Source organism: Neltuma alba, unplaced genomic scaffold (genome assembly GCF_004799145.2).
Source record: "Neltuma alba isolate B1F8T4 unplaced genomic scaffold, ASM479914v2 tig00013101_pilon, whole genome shotgun sequence".
NCBI lineage: Eukaryota > Viridiplantae > Streptophyta > Magnoliopsida > Fabales > Fabaceae > Neltuma > Neltuma alba.
The window spans coordinates 92121-117018 of NW_021637425.1; the positions used below are offsets into that span (position 1 = coordinate 92121).

Here is a 24898-nt window from a genome sequence, read left to right on the forward strand (position 1 = left end):
TCGATTTTGTTAGAATTAAGTGATTATTTAATTTTCTCAATCTATTCCAATTAATTAAATATATAGTCCTCACATTAAGAATTGAAGGAATATATACACACACTATATAGAGTAAGACACAAGGTGATCAGGATTGTTATCATTATATACTTTGGGTCAAATGTCCGCTTAAGCTTTAATTAATCTCTCAAATGCTACTTATATTCTTTAATATAAGAACTGGTTTGCTATTAAATTTGATCATAAATATAAAACCCTAATCCACTTGTCTCTTATATTTATTTATTTTTCCCCCAAAATAGTTATTGTAACAGTTATATATGTTAAAAGTTTATCATATAATAGTTCTAATTAATATATATAATTAGCAAATATATTTTAAAAAAGATAATGCTTATTTATTATAAATAACTAATTTAGCTAATTTTTTAATCTATTCAAATTAATCACCAGCTCTTATATTACTATTAATTGAAATAGAGAAGCACATAATGAAACCCCCTCACGATGACACTGTCCTCCTCGTCTTTTCTTATATATAGTGTGTAAAGTGCTTGGATCCTTTTCACCAGTTATATATCTAAAGCACATAATTGGATTCGAAAACCAAATTAAATAGAAGAGATGAGTTTAATCTATAAAAGGCAAAATTCGAAAGGACACTCTTATTCGAAAATGATTATAGTCAGGGATATTTTTGTTTTCAAAATCACCAATCGCGGGATTGAAACGTGAAAAAGCAATACCAGGAGAGATAAGTTTGTCCAGTCCCAGGACACTATGGTCTTGGTGTGAAACATTGAAAATGAGAGATAAAGACTAGAATTGTAATTGAGAAAAATTATTAAAAAAGTCTTTAGCATGACTAATAATTGCTTGTTATATGGGATTGGACAAACCCATATATATGGGTTTAAAAAAACCATATTCTCTCATGGTATTTTCTAATCCCACATGCATGGGTTTGTCCAATCTTATGTAATAAGTAATCTCTTGTATTAAATACTTTTGTGATAGATTTTTTTTCAATCTCAATCCCAATTCCTATTTCTCATTTTTAATATTTTCTATCAAATGAGGCATATGTATATCCTGAATGCCACCTGCTAAACAATACAAATTTTCTCATTTCCTGACCTAGTCACAATCTTTCGTACCAAACATGGCCCATTGTCTATGAAACATCGGACATAGATATCAAAGCATTCTTCTCAGCCACTTTTTTCCTCTCACAATTATTGCTCCTTCATAAACACTTGGACCAGGTCAAAATTTTGGAGCTAAAATCATATCAGAGAGAATTGAAAGATTTAGAAGAACTTTATTAGAAAATTAAGTAAACTAAAAAGTCATTGTTTACATATCTATATATATATATATATCGTATCTAATTAAATAGCAGGGGTAATGCCTTTATTTATTTATTTATTTTTGCCAAAGTAGTAGGTGTAATTGTTAATGAATAGTCACAAATCAAATTAGGTATATATGTCTATCGTTATGTAAGCTAAGCCAGGAGGAAACTAAACCGATCATAATGTTGGAATATAATAGTGTTGAGAAAATAGGAAAAAGAGGAGAGATAATAATATCAAAGGCTGCGTAATTATAAGTGGGGTGAACTAGTAAGGGGTCGTTTGGATTTGCAATTAATGTATAAGCATTTATAAGTGCTTTCACTTAGACAAAATTTCTTTCACATTATTATTTGTGATAGATTTTTTTTCAATCTCATCCCAATTTATTTCTCAATCCCAATTTTTAATATTTCTATCAAATGAGGCATATGTATATGCTGAATGCCACCTGCTAAACAATACCAATTTTCTCATTTCCTGACCTAGTCACAATCTTTCGTACCAAACATGGCCCATTGTCTATGAAACATCGGACATAGATATCAAAGCATTCTTCTCAGCCACTTTTTTCCTCCACAATTATTGCTCCTTCATAAACACTTGGACCAGGTCAAAATTTTGAGCTAAAATCATATCAGAGAGAATTGAAAGATTTAGAAGAACTTTATTAGAAAATTAAGTAAACTAAAAAGTCATTGTTTACATATATATATATATCGTATCTAATTAAATAGCAGGGGTAATTGCCTTTATTTATTTATTTATTTTTGCCAAAGTAGTAGGTGTAATTGTTAATGAATAGTCACAAATCAAATTAGGTATATATGTCTATCGTTATGTAAGCTAAGCCAGGAGGAAACTAAACCGATCATAATGTTGGAATATAATAGTGTTGAGAAAATAGGAAAAAAGAGGAGAGATAATAATATCAAAGGCTGCGTAATTATAAGTGGGGTGAACTAGTAAGGGGTCGTTTGGATTTGCAATTAATGTATAAGCATTTATAAGTGCTTTCACTTAGACAAAATTTCTTTCACATTATTATTTTGTATTCTATAAATTTGATTGTGTTAAGATTATAGTACAATTCTTAAAAAAATGTAGATTAGGATGAGAGGTAAACAGATTAAAGATTCCGAGCTGTCCACTAAAAGATAGTCAAAAAAGTTGAGGGCCACCATTAGTCGTCCACGAAACACAGAACATGGATGGATATCTTTTAAGGATTCGTCTCAGGCACCCATTTCCCTCACAATTATTACTCCTCCACCAACACTGCTTGCACCTGGTCAACATTTTGGTGGTAACAAACTTACTACTATGCTTCTAGAAGGCTCATTACAAGCCATCAACTAACAAGTCGTTTTTGTTTTTATATAGGGAAAATGACATTAAGGTCCCACACAAGCAAATACACGGCAAAAAGGTCCCCTAAATTGTGATAATTCTTCTAAAGTCTCAAAGGGACTTGGCTGCAATTTTCAGAAAGTTAAAATGACTTCTTTGCTCTAGCATCTCAGAAATAGAAGGTGCTGAGGTGAGTTTACTGCGCAGTGGGGTTCTATTATGGCTGAGAGAGAGAGGATGTGGAGAAAAAAGGAAGGAGCCATTGATAATGAAGTATTTTCCCCATTACCATTAGTGAATTCCAAAGAGGTTCCATTTGAATCTCCACAAATCTTTAGGTCTGGAAATTTCTTTCCTTTTCTCTCCTGGAACATTTTTCTTGACAGATTGATTGTGTTTGAGAATGAGAAATCAGAAAATCATTTTTGCCTTTGGTATTGCAAAGCTTTTGTTTTTGATCTAATATGAACAAGTAAATCAATGAAAAAACTGTGTTTTTGGTTGGTGTGTGTTGATGATTTAAGTTGGGTTTGTAGAATAATCATAGGTACTCTATTTTTGGGTGTATTGTGGGTGGTTTTGCTTTGTTTTGGCATTACTTCAGGGGCAAAGAAAGAAAAAGATGAAGGTTAGTGTGGGTAGAAACCCTTAGTACGAAATGGGATATTGTATTGTCAATCAGGTTGCGATAGTTGTCAATATATGCCGTGACAGTTGTCAACATTGCTACTTGACTTGTTAATGACAGTTGCATGATTCTTGATGCGGGTTGATGTTATTGATGGTGGGTATATCTAGAAAGCATCTATTGTGCTTTCTTCATATAGGAGAAAAGTTTATAAATGATGGAGAAGATGATATGAGGTAGTGTAAGAACAACAACTATAAAGAAGAGAACAAGTTATGAAAAATTGAAGGAAATTATGTCATCAATTATTAGAAAAGAAAATAACTCATTTCTCTTGAAATTCTCAGTTGTATTTGATAAAAAAAACATTTGTAGAGTTGGTAGATGATGATGGGGTAGAACATTTGATAAAGTTCAATAAAGAAAGTGGTCATGTGTACGTAGAAGAGAATGGAAATAAGGACCACATAGAAGCAATAAGGGATAATGCAATGGAGGAGCAAGATGTGTAAGTTTAGTTTAATAAGTATGTTATTATCATTTCTTGGTATTGCAATTGTTACTGTCTTGCTACCAACTTGCCAATGCATACACCCTGACTTGTCATTTCCTGCAGGATTAATCAATTATTTAAAGGTATCAATGGATTGTCTATGTCTCCATCTATCATGTTTGATGAGATTGGAGAGCCACCATCAATTCCTTGTGATGTTGAAATGATCCCAACACCTACACCACAAATGAATTCTACAAAATAAGAAAGTGTATCATTGTGGAAGATGCAAAAAGCCTGGACACATTGCCAACACATACAAGAACCCAAATCCTAGCTGAGAATATATTGAAGTCAGCTATTTTTTGTATATGGATGTGAAGGGAATATTTTGTAAATGGGTGTGAATGGAATTTTTTGTAAATAGAGGCACACCAATAGTTAGTTTGGTAATTACATGCAACCCTATATTTTTGTTAGGATGGGTTATGAAGTTGGTGTAGTTTCATGCATATGAAGGTGTAAATGAAAATTAGCCATGAACTGACATTTTGCTATCATTTCAGTTGTAATTAGTTGCACCCTGCATTGTCAATAGAGTTGTTATGACTTGTCAGTCATTACAGTATGACTTGTCAATTAATTTGCAAATGTAAGTTGTCAACAATATGTATTCAAGTTACATAACCTGTTTTAGTTTCATATGATATTTTAAATCACTCTGACATTTTATATTTTGGTTATATTGTCATATATAATCATTATTAATGAAGTATCAATAACTGCATTATCCCTTGTGAATGGTGGCACTGTGACTTGTTAATGGTCGCAATGTCCCTTGTCAATGGTCACACTGTCCCTTGTCAGTGGTGGCATCTTGACTTGTCAATGGTCGCACTATCCCTTGTCAGTGGTCGCACTGTCTCTTGTCAATAATTACAAAGGTAATAATATTATAACATAATTTAATCAGTTTGTTACAAAATGACTTGTTGACCATTGAGCTATTACTACTTGTCTTACAACACATCCTGGCCTAACAGAATAAAAAATTAATTGACTACTTTATCTCCTCTTCTTGCTCTTATTATAGTTCGATAGCTTCGACATCACTTCATCCCCATGTTCATTATTTGGATGGCTAACCAACCACCACAAATAGCCAACCTTTAACTCTTGTAGTTCACTATCGGAGTATCAACAACACAAGGAATTGATGGTGGCTCTCCAATCTCATCCAACAAGGTAGGTGGAGATATAGACAATTTATTGACACCTTCAAATAATTGATCAATTTTGCAGGAAATGATAAATCAGGGTGCATGCATTGGCAAGTTGGTAGCAAGACAGTAACAACTAAAATACCAAGAAATGACAGTAACATATTTGTTAAACTAAACTTACACATCTTGCTCCTCCATTGCATTATCCCTTGTTGTTTCTATATGGATTCCATTCTCTTCTACATACATATGACCATTTCCTTCATTGAACTTTATCAAATATTCTACCCTATCAACATCTACCAACTCCACAAATGTTTTTTTTATCAAACACAACTGAGAATTTCAAGAGAAATGAGTTACTTTCTTTTCCAACAATTGATGATATAATTTCCTTCAATTCTTCATAACTTGTTCCTTTTTTATAGTTGTTGTTCTTACACTACCTTTCACATATCTCATATCATCTTTTCCATCATTTATAAACTTTTCTCCTATATGAACAAAGAACAATAGATGCTTTCCATACGTACTCGCCATCAATAATATAAATCTGCATCAAGAATCACACAACTGTCATTGACAAGTCAAGTAGCAACCTTGACAACTGTCGCGGCACACATTGACAACTATTACGGCTTGATTGACAACACAATATTCCATTTTGTATTAAGGGTTTCTACCCATACTAACCTTCATTTTTTTCTTCCTTTGCCACTGAAGTAATGCCAAACAGAGCAAAACCACCCATAATACACCCAAAAACAGAGCATCCATGATTATCCTATTAATCCAACTTCAATCACCAACACACACTAGCCAAAAACACAGTTTTTCCATTAATTTACTTGTTCATATTAGACTGAAAACAAAGGCTTTACAGTACCAAAGGAAAAAATGATTTTTTGATTTCTCATTCCCAAACACAATCAATCTGTCAAGAAAAATGTTCTAGGAGAGGAGAGAAAAGAAATTTCCAGATCTGAAAATTTATGGAGATTCAAATGGAACCTCTTTGAAGTTCACTAATAGTAATGGGGGAGAATGGCTCCTTCCTTCTTTCTCCACGTCCTCTCTCTCAGTCATAACAGAGCCACACTGTGCAGGAAACTCACCTCAATACTTCTATTTCTGATACGCTAGGGCAAGGAAATCATTTTAACTTTCTAAAAATTGTAGTCAAATCCCTTTGGGACTTCAGAAGAATTATCACATTTCAAGGGACTATTTGCTGTATATTTGCTTGTGTGGGACCTTAATGTCATTTTCCCTTTTATATAAGGCATTTTCTTAATTTCAAGGAATATTAATATTAAATATTTCTTTTTTACCATATATATCCATATCTAATAAAGGTAGTGAAAGAATAAAAATTAATACGATATTGAAGTTTAGTATGATTAGTAAAAATAAAAATGACTTAAATTTAATTTAATGACAAATTCACCGCTTTTAATTGTTTTTATTTTCTCTCACTTGTTCACTTTCTCTCCATCTTTACTATAATTAGTAGGCTTAGAATTGAAAATGAAACATTAAAAATGGCACAAGTGACAAATAATAAGGACCAAGATGATGTTACCCAGTATTTAAGAGCTACTTGATTAATTTGAATAGATTAAAAAAATTAGTTAAATTAATTATTTATAATAAATATGTGTTGTTTTTCTTAAAATATTCTTACTAACTAAGTATATTGGTTAGAATTATTATTATTACAAGGATTACTTTTAAAAAAATAGATAATATGACAATCAAAATGAATTAGAGTTTTATAATTAGAACCAAATAAAAGTTAAACAAACTTTTATGTCAAAAACCGGAGGTAGTATTAAACAACTCTACTATATTTCTGGTCCTTCTTATAAAGCATCAACTAACAAGTATTTTTAGCTCTTTATAAGGCATTTGCTTAATTTCAAGGAGCATTAAATACTTTTTACCATATATTCCCATATTTAATAAGGATAATATTAACAATTACTTAAATTTTGTGATAAATTTAATAATTTTAACTATTTTTATTGATATACAAAAAAATAGGAAATTAGCTAGAAATGATTTATAGCAGTAGTACAGAGAGTAGCTGCAAACAACTTTATTGAAATCATCATTTTATTACGTTACATTCCCAACCATTATTACATTGATTTCATAAACCAAACAGGGTATAAGAGAATGCTGGGCACCCTCTGATAACTAACTAAAGTGCTTTTATTTTCAAAGCAAGAGAAGTGGTTGGGATGATGAGATCGATCGGACGTATCAGTCGTGGCAGTCGACGAAGTCGTAGTTGACGAACAGATGGCCCTGAGCGTTGCCGTTGCCGTCGGTATCCAACCTCCGGAAGACTCCGACGTCCAGGTCCAAACCGCCGTTACTGCACTGATCCACAATCCTCACGGTCTGCTGTGCGCGAGTGCGGGTGTTGGTGACTCGGAGGCAGCGGCCGCAGGCGGCCCGACCACGGGGGCCGACGGGGCCACAGAAGGCAGTCCAGCCATATTTGCGGCGCCAGGAGAGAGACTTGGAGGCGTCCCAGGTGGAGCAAAATGCACTGACGGCCATCAAATCCCAGTTATGAAGCTCTGGTTGGTACATGTGATAGGTGGCCCTCACATTGGTGGCGCTCTGTCCCCATGCTATTCCCACTGAGCTCACCACGAACACCGCCCACAATGCGACGCTGACCTTCCCCATTGATCTCTTTTGCCTTCTTTTCTTCCTCTCCAGCCATGGATGGTGGTAATAATATGTATATATAGGCCCGCTCGTTCTGTAAAATTATCAAATTACCCCTTCCTTTTGTATATTGTTGACTTCGATCGCTCTCCTCCCCATTAATTTCTTCCTCCTCCTCATGATAACCCTTGTATATATATTATATTTATGGAGGAAGCTGGTTCAAGAAATGATATAATAAGATGCATCCATTCAAGAGAAGGCAAGTGATTTGTTATCGACCTTCCTTTGATCATCATCATCATCGTCTGGACAACATCAGTCTGTTGAAATATCCACAGATATCTATATAATGAACTTAACGCATGTATATAAAATGCAAAAGTTCTGACAAATTATTGTGTTTTCTTTTAGAACTTCATAAACTTAAAAAACATTGAACTCGCACGCTAATAATCTCAGAACAAGATGCGCAGCGAAGCTAAACTTAAATTTGGTTTAACTTATCTTTAATATTGTACAAGATAAATATCTAAAAAGATTTTTATTTTGTCAAGTGTGAATATATTTTTTGATGGTTTTATTAAACCTATTTTAGTTAGTTAAGCAAGGCTCTATATAAAGGGCCATTGATTGCTGTGTTAAAGGCGTGGGATAAGAAAATCTCACCCAAACCAGGAAAGTCAGCTAAGATCTTCACCTCTCATTAATCCTAGAGTATATAGTCAATAGTATCATCCAAGAGTAATTGTTGTAATACTCTAATAGAGCTTACATTCATCTCGTAAATCTAATTCATTTTGCGTCACTTTACTTAGTATGCCAACCCATCATTGATGGGGGTAGAAATTAAAAAGTATCATTCACTTATAATTGGATGAACAAAAGGGATACATCAGTGAAAAGATTGCTAAATTAAATGTATGTTACAGCTCATATGTGTGTGTGTGTGTACTTTTGTAGTTTCAAGACCAAATTACTCGATCTTTGCATGGATTTTTATGGTTTTGTTGAAAATTCTTCACACACTAGAGTAGATTAATGATTTTAAAATTTTTAGTATAAATTTTAATTGATATTAAATAATTAGAATATTTAACATAATAACTTTAATTTAACGCGCCTGGTGCTATATATTGGTCAAAATCATAAGTTTTAAAGATACAATATAATGATGAATATGTTATAAATATAATAATATCTTTATGGGTATCCATATATCTCCCACCATCTCTTATATCTCCTATAATCTCTAATATCTCCTGTTATCTCTATATCCCACAATTATCTCCTTTTATTATATAATCTGTAAATTCTATCAAAAATGTAAAGTTGTGTCTATAAATAAAGGCCATGTATAATGTATTGAGTACTCTTGAATGGACTGAGAAATAATCTTTCTTGTTGATCCTGCCTTCTTCTCTATTATTCTTCTCTATTTTTTCTTTATTTATAATACGTTATCAGCACGAAACTCTAACCAAGGTACGTATGATATACCTTTTATCCTTAGCATAACTTTAGAGTATCATCTCTATGATTTTTTTCTAAAGTATCGTTTGTTCTATTCAAATGAAAATATCTCAAACATTATATACATGGTGTTTCAAAGTATTTGTATATGCAGTTGATCTTCTAGGATAATCTAAGCCATTATATGAAATTGAAAATATCTTTTACCGTTGTTTTATACATTGGATTTCATGGCTAAGATTGGAAATTTTGCTTTACATTTTAGCGCTATAATTAATTTTTGATATGGCTATTATACCTTCCATACTAATTGTGATGAGAGATTTTTTTTCCCCATCTATTCCTCATTGACCTGATGTCACTGTTTCGATAGAATTCAAAATTTCAATGGATACTAGCAGTATTTTTAAAGAGTTAACGTCTAAAGTCAAATGACTAGAAGTCATATAATTCTAATTTTTCATCTTATTGAGATTAAATGGCCAGAAGCCATATAACTCTGATTTTTCATTCTTTTCAAATTAAATAGCTACAAGCCATATGGTTTTGATTTTCTATATTATAATCAAAAGTTATATAACGTTGACTTTTTATTTTATGGCTAGAAGTCTCATATGTATTTAATTTTTCTATATCTTATTAAATGACTCGCAGCCATATAACTTTGGTTTTCTATCTTATGACCAGAAGTCATATATATTTGATTTTTTGTTATTTTATTAAATGGTTAGAAGCCATATAACTTTAAATTTCTACCTTATGGCTAGAAGCCATATATCTTTGATTTTGTTTATTTTGAAATTAAATAACTAGATGCCATGTATCTTTATTTTTTTATTAAATAGCCTGAAGCCATATAGTTTTGATTTTGAGGAGGATCATTATATGGCTTATTTATAAAAGAAAAAATTATAACAATTAGAACTATAAATAATATAACCCAGAAAACTAATGATTATGTAGTGAAAGATGTGTTGATATTGGAGTTTATCTTTTCTCCTTATTTCATGTTACATTTAATATTTTACATTTAATTAATTTAAAGTTTAAATTTTATTTTTATCTTATTCTCATATATTCTTGACATTCAAGTTGATATTTATTAATATTATGATTTCCTATTACTAAATGGCTAATAACCATTACACTCATGTTATTAAATGATATGAAAAGAATAACTTATGATGTTTTATAACTTGTGACATTTTTAAAGCCTTGAAGGCTTATGTTTCAAAAAGTGACATAAATGATCTTTGAAAAATATATTTATATCTTAAAGACTCATAACTTATAAATAACCTTGAAAGCTTATGATTCAAATCTTCATAACTATATAGTTTGATTTTGGTCCTTATAGATCTTTTCAAATTTCTGTTAGATTTATAAATTTATGAATAAGATTTAAAGTGTTATAGAATAAATAAAAAAAGTAATGTTTTTGAATAATGAAATATTGAGAAAATATATATGTTGTGAAAAAAATAAATACTTCATATTTTGAAAAAGCATAACAAGAAGTTAAATATATGATATAGTGAAATAACAATATATGTTAATTTCTGAAGAACTATATGTAATAAAAAAAAATTAATGTAGTTCTAGAAGGACTAATAACAAAAAGTTGATATAGTTCCTAAAGAACTGGTAATAAAATCGATATAGTTCTTGAATAGCTAAGTAGATCTCCCCACTCTTTGTGGGTTAGAAAAGAAATTAATAATGAAAATTATGACCCACAAACATATGTATATATATCAGAATATTTGTTCATCAAAGAGTCTTAAGGCGACAGCTCAATTAGATTAAAATCCATGATTATATCTAAATCAAGAAGCACTCAAATTTTTAAGTTAAAGATATGTTATTAGTTTACTATATACTATTCACTCTTTTTGAAATACACAAATAAGAAAAGTATATTTATATGACTCACACTTGAGGGGGAGATTGTTGGAATATAAGTGTGAATTATGTTGGATGAAATTTGTTATTATTAATATTCATGTCATTTTTTATATCTCATATTCCTTTTGAAAAAGACTTTAGAAGAGTCAGTGGCGCTTAACCCTCCATGAGTGCACAAGTCTCTACTATTGGATGAAAGATTGGAAAATAAGGCTCTAGAAGAGCTATATCATGATTTATTATCCTAAAGATAAAATCCATAATTAATAACATATTCCTTATGAAATATTAAGGTAAAAAATGAATAATATGATATGGTAACAATAAGTTTACTAATAATTGAGAATAATTTTACAATAAACCAGAAGTTCATACATTTATAATTTGGCATGACCGATCAGATCATTTCAGATCACAATGATGCAAAATATCATGAAAAATGTGCATTGGCATTTATTAAAGAACCAGAAGATTCTTTAAAAATAATATATGATTCAAGAATTTCTATATGCTGTTTGTTCTCATAAATAAAAGAACATCATTAGCTGTGCTTAAAATCGGATCCATGTAGATTTATAATGCATTAAGTTTATACATGGGTCCATTTAGATATAGGTGGACCAAATTGATACTTTATGAGTGAAAGATGCAACTATGAAATTGTTATAAGTGTTTATGATCAACTTATAATCCAAAATTTGCAAATATATTCAAATAATTACATTGAGTACATAAGTTTCTGACTATGAAATCAATATGATTCTTGTTGAGATTGCCAGTGGTTGTTCCTCATGTTGTTGATGATTATATGCTTAGTAAAAGCCTCTATAAATAGTTAGACCAGAGTTTATGAGAACAAAATTCCCATTTGAGTATTGGGATGATTGATTTTATATATTTTGCATATAAATGCATCAAGCAAATAATGTATTGTGAATTCTCCCATCATAATTGGCTTTTAGTCAGGAGCCAGACATTTTTTATCTTAGAATGTGCAATATCTATTATTCCACCATAATAATACACACAGATGGGTATTAAATATAAGTTGGGATCAATGTTCGATAAGAACTTCCTTATTCTTGTTTGTCTCTAAATGAAATAAAATAATATTTCTAAAGGAGACTTATAGATTTAGGAGACCTACATTGCATGTTCCCAAATATGGTAGTATGAATTAGAAGTTCATAAAGTGTTACATTCATAAAATATTACTAATATATGCCAGATGTAATTACTGACCCAAATGAGAATTCTTAATTTTTATATGGGAAAATTAATCTTTTGGTCCCTAAGAATGCTCCTATTTTTTAAGAAATGTTAAAAACATGAAAATATGATCAATTCCCGAAAAAAAGGAGCAAATGATCATGATGATTATAATAAAGAGGCATAAATTGCAAAAGAGCTTAAGACATAACAATTTGACCCTTAAAGAGGTTTAAGTATTTGAAAACAACAAAAAGATCTTGATATGTTATGTCATAAAAGTAAAGGGAATCGATAAAGGAATAAAATTATCGACAATAATTTTAGCGATGATATTACATAATCAAATGAGGATCTTATATATAAATCTGTCATGAAATACAAACAGAAAAATATTTGGCCAACAGAAAAGAAAAGACGCAATATAACAGGGATTTGTATATCTTTAGCCTAAGTACTTGAAGTGTAAAGCTAGTATCATATAAATAGGCATTTGTATAATAATAGGAGAAATAAAGTTTTGAGGTGGATTAAATTAAATGTCTTATCAATCTAACGGTCTGGTAATAAATGAAGTTTTTTCATGTGTGTCTGGAAAATATATAACTATAACATATGGCTTACTATATAGTGAAATTATATGTGAATCCCAGAAGGATTCAAATCCTTATGTAAATTCAAACGATCTAATATATGAATAGTTTTGAATCATAATGTATAAAAATCTTTAAAAGATTTAAGTTTCTAAAAGTATACAATTATACTCTTAAGAACACTGCTCAATTAAGTCTGTATACGAGGCATATGAGGTTAATATTGCCTGAAGGAATGATGTAAACATATTCCAACTTGTCCACTTGTGAAAAGATTCAAAATAAGTTTATTATCAGTACCATTTATGATGATAGCATTGAAACTCTTGATGAGTTTTAGTTATGAATTACTTAAAGAAAGAATTTGAAATCAAAGCTTTGGGAAGAATAAACATGGATAAGTTACATCCATTATGTGGATAATCAAGCCACATCTATTATATGCTCTGAAAGCTGTAAGATCTTTAAATGTGGAGTAAAGATCCATTTAGACATCTAGAAAGTGATGAATAAATACTTGGTCAGGAAGTACCATTGTTTAATGTCACTGGAGCACATATGTACCTATCTAGTTACGCAAAACTTGATATATCATTTGCTAATCAGCATGATATAGTTTTTCACCAACCCAAAGATGATAAAGTGAAGTTAAGAACATTTTTCGTTACTTTAAGGGTATCGTGGATGTGATATTATTTTATTTGAAGCTATCCAAGACTAATCTTATTGGCTATGTAGATAAAGTATTTTCGTTTGATTCTAATGTTAAGAGATCACAGTATGATCCATGTGTGGGTAAACCATAAAATGATGATTTGTCTCATAATTTTTAGAAGATTATGAAATTCATATTTAACATTTTTATCTCACTACAATATTTGGAAGGCTTGTTTGTTATATTAGACTTTACAGGCTCGAAAATATCAACTAATGTTGCCAAGAGGAGGAGTTGATACACGCTGCACTTTTTTTTTTCCCCTTGTCTATGGTTTTGTTCCACTGAGTTTTCCTAGCAAGGTTCTTAATAAGACAACATTGCATAATATATTAATAAATAATATACTCCTTTTCTTTCGCTAGATTTTTGTTTCACGAGATTTTTTCTAGTTAAAGTTTTTTAATTAGACACACTCATATATATTGGACATCCAAGAGGGAATGTTATGAATATAATAATATTTTTATAGATATCCATGTATCTCATATTATTTCATATATCTCCCATGATCTCCAATATCTCCACTTATTTCTATATCACACAAGTATCTCATATTATTGTGTAATCTGTAGATTCTATTAAAGATATAACATTGTGCCTATAAATAGATGCCATATGTAATATATTAAGCATTCTTGAATGGAATGAGAAATACTCTCTCTTGTTGATCATCTCGTCTTCTCTATTATTCTTATTTATAACAGAATAAAGATTTTTTTGCTGAGCACAAATATTATTTTATTAGACGTGCATAGTTCTTTAAGTGGGATTCGAATTTGATTCGTGAGTAACAACAGTAAAATATCACAGAGAGAACAATCAGAGAAAACACGCAATTATGCGCAAGCAATTGTGGCCGCCATAGCAGAGCTATCAACTTTAGCCAAAAAAATCTCAATCCCAGCCGGCAGTCTAATTAATTGAAAGGGAATTATCGCTGGGAAAGAAATAACTGAGAGGGATTTATCATTTATCTCAATAATCGATGATAAAGTATACTCGTTGTACAGCATTAAATAAAATTATATTTTTATTTTGTTGCTGTAGGTATGGAATGGATGATCATGATTTGTTTTGTTAAAAAACATTTATTGTATTGTTGTTTGACTACAATGATTTATTTTATTTTTCTGAAAATAAATATACAACACTTATGTCCTGTTGTGATTACTACCATCATTATTATTTTATCTGAAGAGATTACTATGAGATCTTAACCAGTTCTTTTAAAAATACTTTTCCGATCCCTAATATGAGACCTATTTAACTAATTTGATTAAATAAAGAGAGTTAGATAAGTTAGTTAACTATAATAAATATGATATGTTTTTCCTAAAATACCTTAATTATCTTTATTATATTCTCCCTCTCTCTTATACTTGATTATGGTTGAGGGAGTATCAATGGCAATGATTTGAAAAAAATTGATAGATATAAAAAATAGGTCTTATATTTAATATCAAAATCAACTCTATAATTAGGTACTATATTAAGAATTGGAGCAGTAATAAATATGTAAAGAATAAAAAATATACTACTTTTTTTTTACCAAATAAACAAGAGAAAGAAATAATGAGGAAAAAGATGAGAAAAAGCCTAGCAAAAGGATAATGCATTTAATTAGGACTAAAATTAATAAAAATATATTTAATGTTAAGACAATTGCAAACTGAATCTTATATGAAAAGATTGGATTAACTCAAAATTTTGGATAATTAAATCTTATAAAAAAAGACCGAGGAATAATTAATAAAAAGTTCTAATAATAAATTAACAACATAATGGTTTTGTTATTTTGTTTACCGAAACTTGTCATTCAGCAATTGTAGTGCTTTTTGATAATTAGATTTTGAGGGATTCCACGATAATTTTCCCTTGCCATTCAATGCGACGTATGAAGTGACGTCTAATTTGGTCCACCGAGGACATTTTCGTGGTATTGTTAAAAAGCTGTGGTCCCTCCCCATTATGAACAACATGACCAAGTCAACCAACGAAGGTCAAGACTCAAGAGCACAGTTGGCACCCTACGTCTTTTTAGAAGAATTATGAGTTCTATATCCCGTACTGTCAAATAGAAACGGAGGTGTGTGGCCCACTTCCCTTCCCTGGGGGAGGGGATTTTAAATTGTTCATGCGAAAAAGAAAACAGACAGCCAATTAACCAAAAACATTTCACGGGCTGTTATTTCTTTATCCTCACTTATACTTTCTTTTGCTTATAGATAAACGTATCTTTAATTTTAACTAGTTTTAATTAATTTTTTATTTTATCTAATTTGATTATATAGTTTTAATTAATTTTTTATTTTATCTAATTTGATCATATATTTCTTATAAAAAGAGATGAACGGAGTAGATGACAATTATGTTTTTTTTGCTTCATATTTTGTCAGTTGTCACTTAAGGGCGTTGAAATAAATACATTTTTCTAATCTTAAATTCAATTATTTACGCTTGACCACTTGAGTAACATCTTGAATTCGAAACTAGTTTCAATATTTATTGTAGTCGTGAGCATCATGATACTTATCAACTCTCAACTATTCAATTTTAATATAGACGACTGATATTTAATATTTAATATTTTTATTTTTAAAAAAATATTTTTCTTTTAATAGATACATAATAAAAATGAAATAATCTCTTAATTGTATGTTTTTTAAAAATAAATTTTTATTGAAAAATTAGTTGTTAAAAATTTTAAATTTAAATTATTAAAATTAATTTTAAATAGTTTAGATTTTATCATGTAATGAGTGATACGCGTTCAAAATGGTTCCCTCGAACCTGTCCTGTCAATGGATAAGTTTTCAATCTAGTGGGTCCACAGGTCCCCATTCGGTGCTTGGGCGACAATTTTTTTCCAATGTACTCGTCCGATCCTTAATATAAGACCTATTTAACTAATTTGATTAAATTAAGGAAGTTAGGTAAGTTAGTTAATTATAAGAAATGTGACATGTTTTTCTTAAAATATATAATCATCTTTCTTAATACCCTCTCTCCCCTCTACCCTTCTACTTGATTATGGTTGAGGAAGTATTCATAGGGGTAATTTAGAGAACACTGATAAATATGAGAAATGGATCTTATATTTAGATCAAAACCAACTCAATAATTGGATCCTATATTAAGACAGGAGGAGTATTATTTTGTTAAGCACATGCAGCCTTTCAAAATTTCTCAATATATTTATATTTATCCACATTTTTTACTTCACCCAAACATTACTCGAAGATATCTTCTTTAATTTAATTATTTTTAACTTTATTCATATTTAATATATATTTTATTATAATGATAATTGATCTAACCATAATAAATAAAGAGCAGAAAATTATATAGGGAAAATCCCAAAAAAGGTCATTGGAATATGGGAAATGTCAGATTGAGTCCTTAAATTTCGAAAATGACAGAATGGGTCATTGACCCAATCTGTCATTTGTGAAATTCAGGCTAATTGACAATTTTGCCCTCATTTATTCATTCACTACAATGATTCAAGGAATCACTATAAGAGTTTAGGTGTTACCTAGATTCGTGTAGCGAATAACTACTCACTTTTTCATAGTCAGGTGTCTTGTTATTAACTACAACTAATTCTGTAATCACTAGAACAATGTAAGCATTACCTAGATTTGTGTAGAGAATAACTACTCATTTTTTCATAGTCAGGTATCTTATAATTGTCAGGTACCTTATTATTAACTACAACGAATCTTGTAATCACTAGAACAGTGTAAGCGTTATCTAGATTTGTTTAGAGAATAACTACTCACTTTTGCTCAGGGGCAAAATGTCAATTTGCCTGAATTTCACAAATGACAGATTGGGTCAATGACCCATTCTGTCATTTTCGAAATTTAAGGACCCAATTGAGATTTGGTATATTCCAGAGGCTTTTTTTGGGATTTTTCCAATTATATATTCATATAAAAAATTTAATGATTTAACTTATAAATGTGATCAAATTTTTTTTCTTTAAATAAATAGGACCATATGAGTATTTTATCATTTAATTAGAAATATGATTATATATTACTACTTCCAGTCTTTTATATAAGAGTTAATTTGATATTTTATTTAGTTTTAACTATAAAACTTCAATTCTTTTTATATCTCGTATTTATCTATTTTTTTAAACTAATCCTTGCAATAGTTGCACATATTAAATAGTTTATCAAATTATAAATTTAGCTAATACACATGATTAGTAAAAGTATTTTAGAGATAACAACTATTTATTAAAAATAACTAACTTAATTAATATTTTTAATTTTCTCAAATTAATTAATTAGTTTTTATATTAAGGGTTGCAGAGAATATTTATTTTTATTCCTAACTCTTCTTCTTAATAAACGGATTATAAATGTATAAATTTTTGGATAAAATAACATCCAAAACTGACATTATTTGTAAGTAGTATCTAATATTTTAATCTTATTTATGGTACATTTAATTTTTTTTATCCTGTATCTTTAAAATTAGTTTTCAGTTACATCAAAGACCATAATATTATTTATGATCGAGAGGTGCTAAATACATTATAAATAAGATTAGAGTGTTAGATGCATCACATATAACATTAGGATATTGGATATATAAATGAAAAATAGTATATAGATACTAAATACTATTTTATGCTAATTTTTTTCACACATCAATATCATTTTATTTAATTTGGTTACTCGTTTAATAATAAAGCGAAAAACACTAAAGATGAATAGAATCAGATCAAGGAATTTTGGGACACTACCGCATCTTGCATGTGATAAGAAAGAAAAAAAGCAAAGTTACAGTGAAAAAAAATGGGGGGGAAAAAAACTTGGCTACCTAGCGCTCAAAATGAAGACGTTTTGAGGGATGAGCACCGAATGCAGACGCGTGGGTCCACCACAGTTGATTTTTGAGCCATAGGTGTCTCTTTGACTTCGAGGAACGCATAAGTGAAAAAAAAAAATTATAATGAGGTCCTAAACAAAAAGGATAATTGAAAAACAACTCTCAGATATTGTCATTCTCACTATAAAACTTATTATTATTATATGTTGTTAAGGTTGTTATTGAAATCTTTTAATAATATTTCTCTTCTGAGATTTGATTGTAATTTCTTTTTTTTGTAAAAAATATGACACAATTCACATGCTGGCTTTGTTATTTATGAGTAATGAATAATGAAACTTTCAAATCAAATATATATTTACTTTTAAGGAAATGGAAATTAAGGCTTAAAGGGAGAGGAATGTGGAAAGAGGTTTCTATAGAAAAGTGATTTCGGGGTGAAAAAAATGTGTTGAGTGGATTATATATATTTTTTAACATTGAAAGTTTGGCCTGAAATAAAGGAATTAAAATAGACAAATGACATGAATTGGGTCTTCAAAATGCTTTTTTCTTTGCCAGAGGGTCTTCAAAATGATTGGGACTGTTTGGTTTTAATATAGAGTAGGAGGCTAATATTTTTAAGATAAATACGTTTAACTATTTATACAAAAATAATTATTCAAAAAATTCTTCTACACAAAAAGAGATGAAACAGTCAAATTTTCATATTAACCAAAGTTTAATGGACAATACATTTTAGTAATGAGGTTGAGTTTAGTAGAATGAGCTAGTCTTTCATAATATGATAAACCAAGGGTAAAACTTCTGTTAGGATATATACTCATATTTAGAATTTTGAACATGTCTTCAATAGAATGATACCTCTATTTACTAGAATTAAAAAAAAGAAGCACTTTATATTTTTTTCCTTGGCAGGAAACATATTTTCTCAAGACAAGTTGTGAAGGGGGCACCAATTTATAGGTAAATTACATGATGTACTCCAATAATAATTTCATTTTTATTAGATAATAGGTAAAATAGTTGATTGGCTTGGAACCTAAATAATTGGCACCTCTAGTTGGGACCCAAAAAAAGATTCCAAGGGGTCCACTAAGATATTTTCAGTCAAAAAGTTGTGGTCCTTTCCCATTAGATGACAATATTGAATTTGAACCATAAAACAGAGATAAGGATAGCTTCTCAGCCACTTACTATTTCCCTCACAATTATTTGCTCTTCCATAAAAAAATTGGACCTGGTCAAAATTTTGGCAGTGAACTACTGAAAGATTTAAGATCAACTTTATTGTAAAGTTTAATTGTGATTTGTTTTGTATTTAAAAAAGAAAGCTGACAATGACAGAAGAATTAAAGTTGATATTTTCCTTCACGTATTTTTCATTAAAATAAGTTGGCAAAATAAAATTTTCATTAAAATAAACAAAAAGATTATTAAGTCGTAAAAAAGTCTTTTAAGTACTCCGCAGGTGCTTCATAATTATATTTATAATATTTTTCTTTTTTAATATTTATTTTCTACATCATACACTTACTTGTATGAAAATTATAAATTATAAATATAAATAAAATTATATTTATTTATAATTTAGTCCTTGTGTTTTTGAAAAATAAAATTATATATGTAATAAAAGGAGGGACTAAATTATAAAATGGTTAAAACTATAGGGATCGAGTTACGGCGAGTCAAACTTTAAGGATTGAGTCACAGTTGAGTCAAAATAGAGGGACTAAGTTACACCGAGTCAAAGTGCAGAGATTGAGTTACAAATGAGTGAAAACTATAAGGACCAAAAGATTAATTTTTCTTTTCTATTCCAACTAAAAGTGCTCCTATTTTTTACGAAATTTTAAAAACATGAAGGTATGGTCGGCTCCCAAAAAAAAAAGGAGTAAATGATCATGACGATCATACTAAAGAGGCATAAATTGCAAAAGAGCGCAAGACATAACTATTTGGCCCTTAAAAGGTTTAAATTTAAAAGCAATAAAAAGATCTTGATATGTTATGTCATAAAAGAAAAGGGAATCGATAAAAGAATAAAATTGTCGACAATAATTTTAGCGATGATATTACATAATCAAATAAGGATCTTATATATAAATCTGTCATGAAATACAGATAGAAAAATGATTGGCCAACAGAAAAGAGAAGACACAATATAACAGGTATTTGTGCATCTTTAGCCTAAGTACTTGAAGTGTAATGCTAGTATCATGTAAATAGGCATTTGTATAATAATAGGAGAAATAAAGTCTTGAGGTAGATTAAATTAAATGTCTTATCAATCTGGCGATTTGGTAATAAATGAAGTTTTTTTCATGTGTGTCTTGAAAATATATAACTATAACGTATGACTTACTATATAGTGAAATTATATGTGAATTCCAAAAGGATTCAAATCCTTATGTAAATTCAAACAATCCAATATATGAATAGATCTGGATCATAATGTACAAAAATCCTTGAATGATTTAAGTTTTTAGAAGTATACAATTATACTCTTAAGAACACTACTCAATTAAATCTCAATACGACGCATATGTGGTTAATATCGCCTGAAGGAATGATGTAAACATATTCTAACTTGTTCATTTGTGAAAAGATTCAAAATAAGTTTGTTATTATCAGTACCATTTATGATGATAGCATTGAAACTCTTGATGAGTTTTAGTTACGAATTACTTAAAGAAAAAATTTGAAATCAAAGCTTTGAAGAAGAAACATGGATAAGTCACATCCATTATATGGATAATTAAGCAACATCTATTATATGCTCTGATGGCTATAAGATCTTTAAATATGGAGTAAAGATCCATTTAGATATCTAGCTAGAAAGTGATGAATAAATACTCAATTAGGAAATACCATATTTTAATGTCACTGGAGCACATATGTACTTATCTAGCCACGCAAAACCTGATATGTCATTTGCTAATCAGTATGATATAGATTTTTACCAACCTAAAGATGATGAAGTGAAGTTAGGAACATTTTTCGTTACTTTAAAGATATCGTGGATGTGATATTATTTTATCTAAAAGTATCCAAGACTAATCTTATTGGCTATGTAGATAAAGTATTTTCGTTTGATTCTAATGTTGAGAGATCACATTATGATCCATGTGTGGGTAAACCATAAAATAATGATTTGTCTCATGATTTTTAGAAGATTATGAAATTCATATTTGACATTTTTATCTCACTACAATATTTGGAAGGCTTGTTTGTTATATTAGACTTTGCAAGCTCAAAAATGTCAACTAATGTTGCCAAGAGAGGGAGTTGATATATGCTGTACTTTTTTTCCTTACCTATGGTTTTGTCCCACTAGGTTTTTTTAGCAAGGTTTTTAATAAGACAACATTGTATAATATATCAATGAATGATATACTCTTTTTCTTTCGCTAGATTTTTGTCCCATGGGATTTTTCTAATTGAAGTTTTTTAATAAGACACATTCATATATATTGGACATTCAAGAAGGAGTGTTATGAATATAATAATATTTTTATGGATGTCCATATATCTTCTATTATTTCATATATTTTTTATGATCTTTAATATCTCTTATTATTTTTATATTTCACAATTATCTTCTATTATTCTGTAATCTATAGATTTTATTAACGATGTAAAATTGTGCCTATAAATAGATGCCATATATAATATATTAAGTATTTTTGAATGGGATGAGAAATACTCTCTCTTATTGATTATCTCTTCTTCTCTATTTTTTTTATTTATAACAGAGGAGATATTTTTTTTTGCTAAGCACAAATATTATTTTATTAGATGTGGAGTGGGATTCGAATTTGATTCGTGAGTAGGAATATTAAAATATCACAAAGAGAGAACAATCAGAGAAAACACGCAATTATGCGCACGCGATTGTGGCCGCCATAAGCTGCGGGCAGAGCTATCAACTTTGGCCAAAAAAATCTCAATCCCAGCTGGCAATCTAATTAATCGAAAGGGGATTATCGCTGGTAAAGAAAATAACTGAAAGGATGTATCATTTATCCCAATAATCGATGATAAAGTATACTCGTTGTACCACATTAAATAAAATTATATTTTTATTTTGTTGCGGTAGGTATGTAATGGATGATCATGATTTTGTTTTGTTAAAAATATTTATTGTATTGTTGTTTGACTACAATGATTTACAAATAAAGACCCCTAAATTATCAAAATTACACAGAGATTACCTGAATAAGTAAAATTACCATGAGGGACCAGTTCCATATTGTAAATATGAAATCTTTGTAAAATGTCTAAAATGCCCCTAAGTCAAATTGTAATTTGGTCTACTAAAGTTGTCATCTGCTAAAATAAACTTGTTATTTCCCATAGTCAACTTGTTATTTGGCATACCTTCAATCAAATTGTGATTTGATCTACTGAACTTGTTATTCGTTAAAGTGAACTTGTCATTTCTTGTAGTCAACTTGTCATTTGACTGAGGGGTATTTCAGACATTTCAGCAAGATTTCATATTTACAATATGAGATTGGGTCCCTCATGGTAATTTTGCTCATTCAGGTGACCTCTGTGTAATTTCAGTAATTTGGGGGTCTTTATTTGTGATTTTTCCTATTTTTATTTTGTTGCGGTAGGTATGTAATGGATGATCATGATTTGTTTTGTTAAAAAATATTTATTGTATTGTTGTTTGACTACAATGATTTATTTTATTTTTCTGAAAATAAATATACAACAATTATGTCCTGATGTGATTACTACCATCATTATTATTTTATCTGAAGAGATTACTATGAGATCTTAACCAGTTCTTTTAAAAGTATTCCTCCGATCCTTAATATAAAACTTATTTAACTAATTTGATTAAATTAAAAAAAGTTAGATAAGTTAGTTAACTATAATAAATATGACGTGTTTGTTCTAAAATGCCTTAATTATCTTTATTATATCCTCCCTCCCTAAGATAGGTGATATTGATAAAATTGATAGATATAAAAAAATAGGTCTTATATTTAGAATCAAAATCAACTCCATAATTAGATGTTATATTATGGACTGGACCAGTAATGAATATGTAAAGAATAAAAAATGTACTACTTTTTTTTTCCAAATAAACAAGAGAAAGAAACAATGAGGAAAAAGATGAGAAAAAGTCTGGGAAAAGGATACTGCATTTAATTAGGACTAACATTAATAAAAATGTATTTAATGTTAAGACAATTGCAAACTGAATCTTATATGAAAAGATTGGATTAACTCAAAATTCTGGATGATTGAATCCTATAAAAAAGACCGAAAGAAATAATTAATAAAAAGTTCTAATAATAAATTAACAACACAATGGTTTTGTTTTTCTTTTTACCGAAACTTGCCATTTAATGCGACAAATGAAGTGAGGTCGCGGCTACGGTGGACAAGTCTTCAGTATATTGGTCCGCCGAGGACATTTTCGTGGTATCGTTAAAACCCATTTTAGAAGAATTATGAGTTCTATATCCCGTATTGTCAAATAGAAACGGAGGTGTGTGGCCCACTTCCCTTCCTAGGGGGAGGGGATTTTAAATTGTTCATGCGAAAAAGAAAACAGACAGCCAATTAACCAAAAACTTTTCACGGGCTGTTATTTCTTTATTCTCTCTTATACTTTCTCTTGCTTATAGATAAAGATATCTTTAAAAAAAACTTATAATTTTTACATATTTATTAATTTAAACTAGTTTTAATTAATTTTTTATTTTATCTAATTTGATCATATGTTTCTTATAAAGAGAAAAAAAGGAAGCAGATGGCAATTATGTTTTTTTTTTCCTTCATATTTTGTCAGTTGTCACTTAAGGGCGTTGAAATAAATGCATTTTTCTAATCTTAAATTCAATTATTTACGCTTGACCGCTTGAGTAACCTCTTGAATTCGGGAACTAGTTAGCATCATAATACTTATCAACTTTTAACCATTCAATTTTAATATGGACGACCGATATTTAATATTTTTATTTTTTAAAAAGTATTTTTTTAATAGGTACATAATTAAAAATAAAAAAGTCTCTTAATTGTAAGTTTTTTAAAAATAAATTTTTATTTAAAATTAGTTGTTAAAATTTTAAATTTAAATTATTAAAATTAATTTTAATAGTTTAGATTTTATCATACCATAAGCATCATGATACACAATTAAATTGGTTCCCTCGAACCTGTCCTGTCAGTGGATGAGTTTTCAATCTAGTGGGTCCACACGTACCCATTCGGTGCTTATCACTCAAAACATCCCCATTTTGAGTGCTGGGCAACAAACATTTGTTTTTTTTTCAACGTTTTTCCTTTCTTTTTTTTTCAATGTATTATTTTCTTAAGCACAAGCAGCCTTTCAAAATTTCCCAATATATTTGTATTTATCCATATTTTTTACTTCACCCAAACATTACTGGAAGATATCCTC

At 29.5% G+C, this 24898-nt stretch overlaps 1 protein-coding gene across 1 annotated transcript; it reads right to left on the bottom strand.

Annotated features, from left to right (window-relative positions):
• Positions 1 to 7132: 7132 nt before the first annotated feature.
• LOC114734453 (pathogenesis-related protein PR-4-like) lies at positions 7133 to 7766 on the bottom strand. The gene has a single exon (XM_028922084.1). The coding sequence runs from the start codon at positions 7747 to 7749 to the stop codon at positions 7315 to 7317; it is 435 nt and encodes a 144-aa protein (XP_028777917.1). The 5' UTR covers positions 7750 to 7766; the 3' UTR covers positions 7133 to 7314.
• Between the last annotated feature and the right edge of the window lie 17132 nt (positions 7767 to 24898).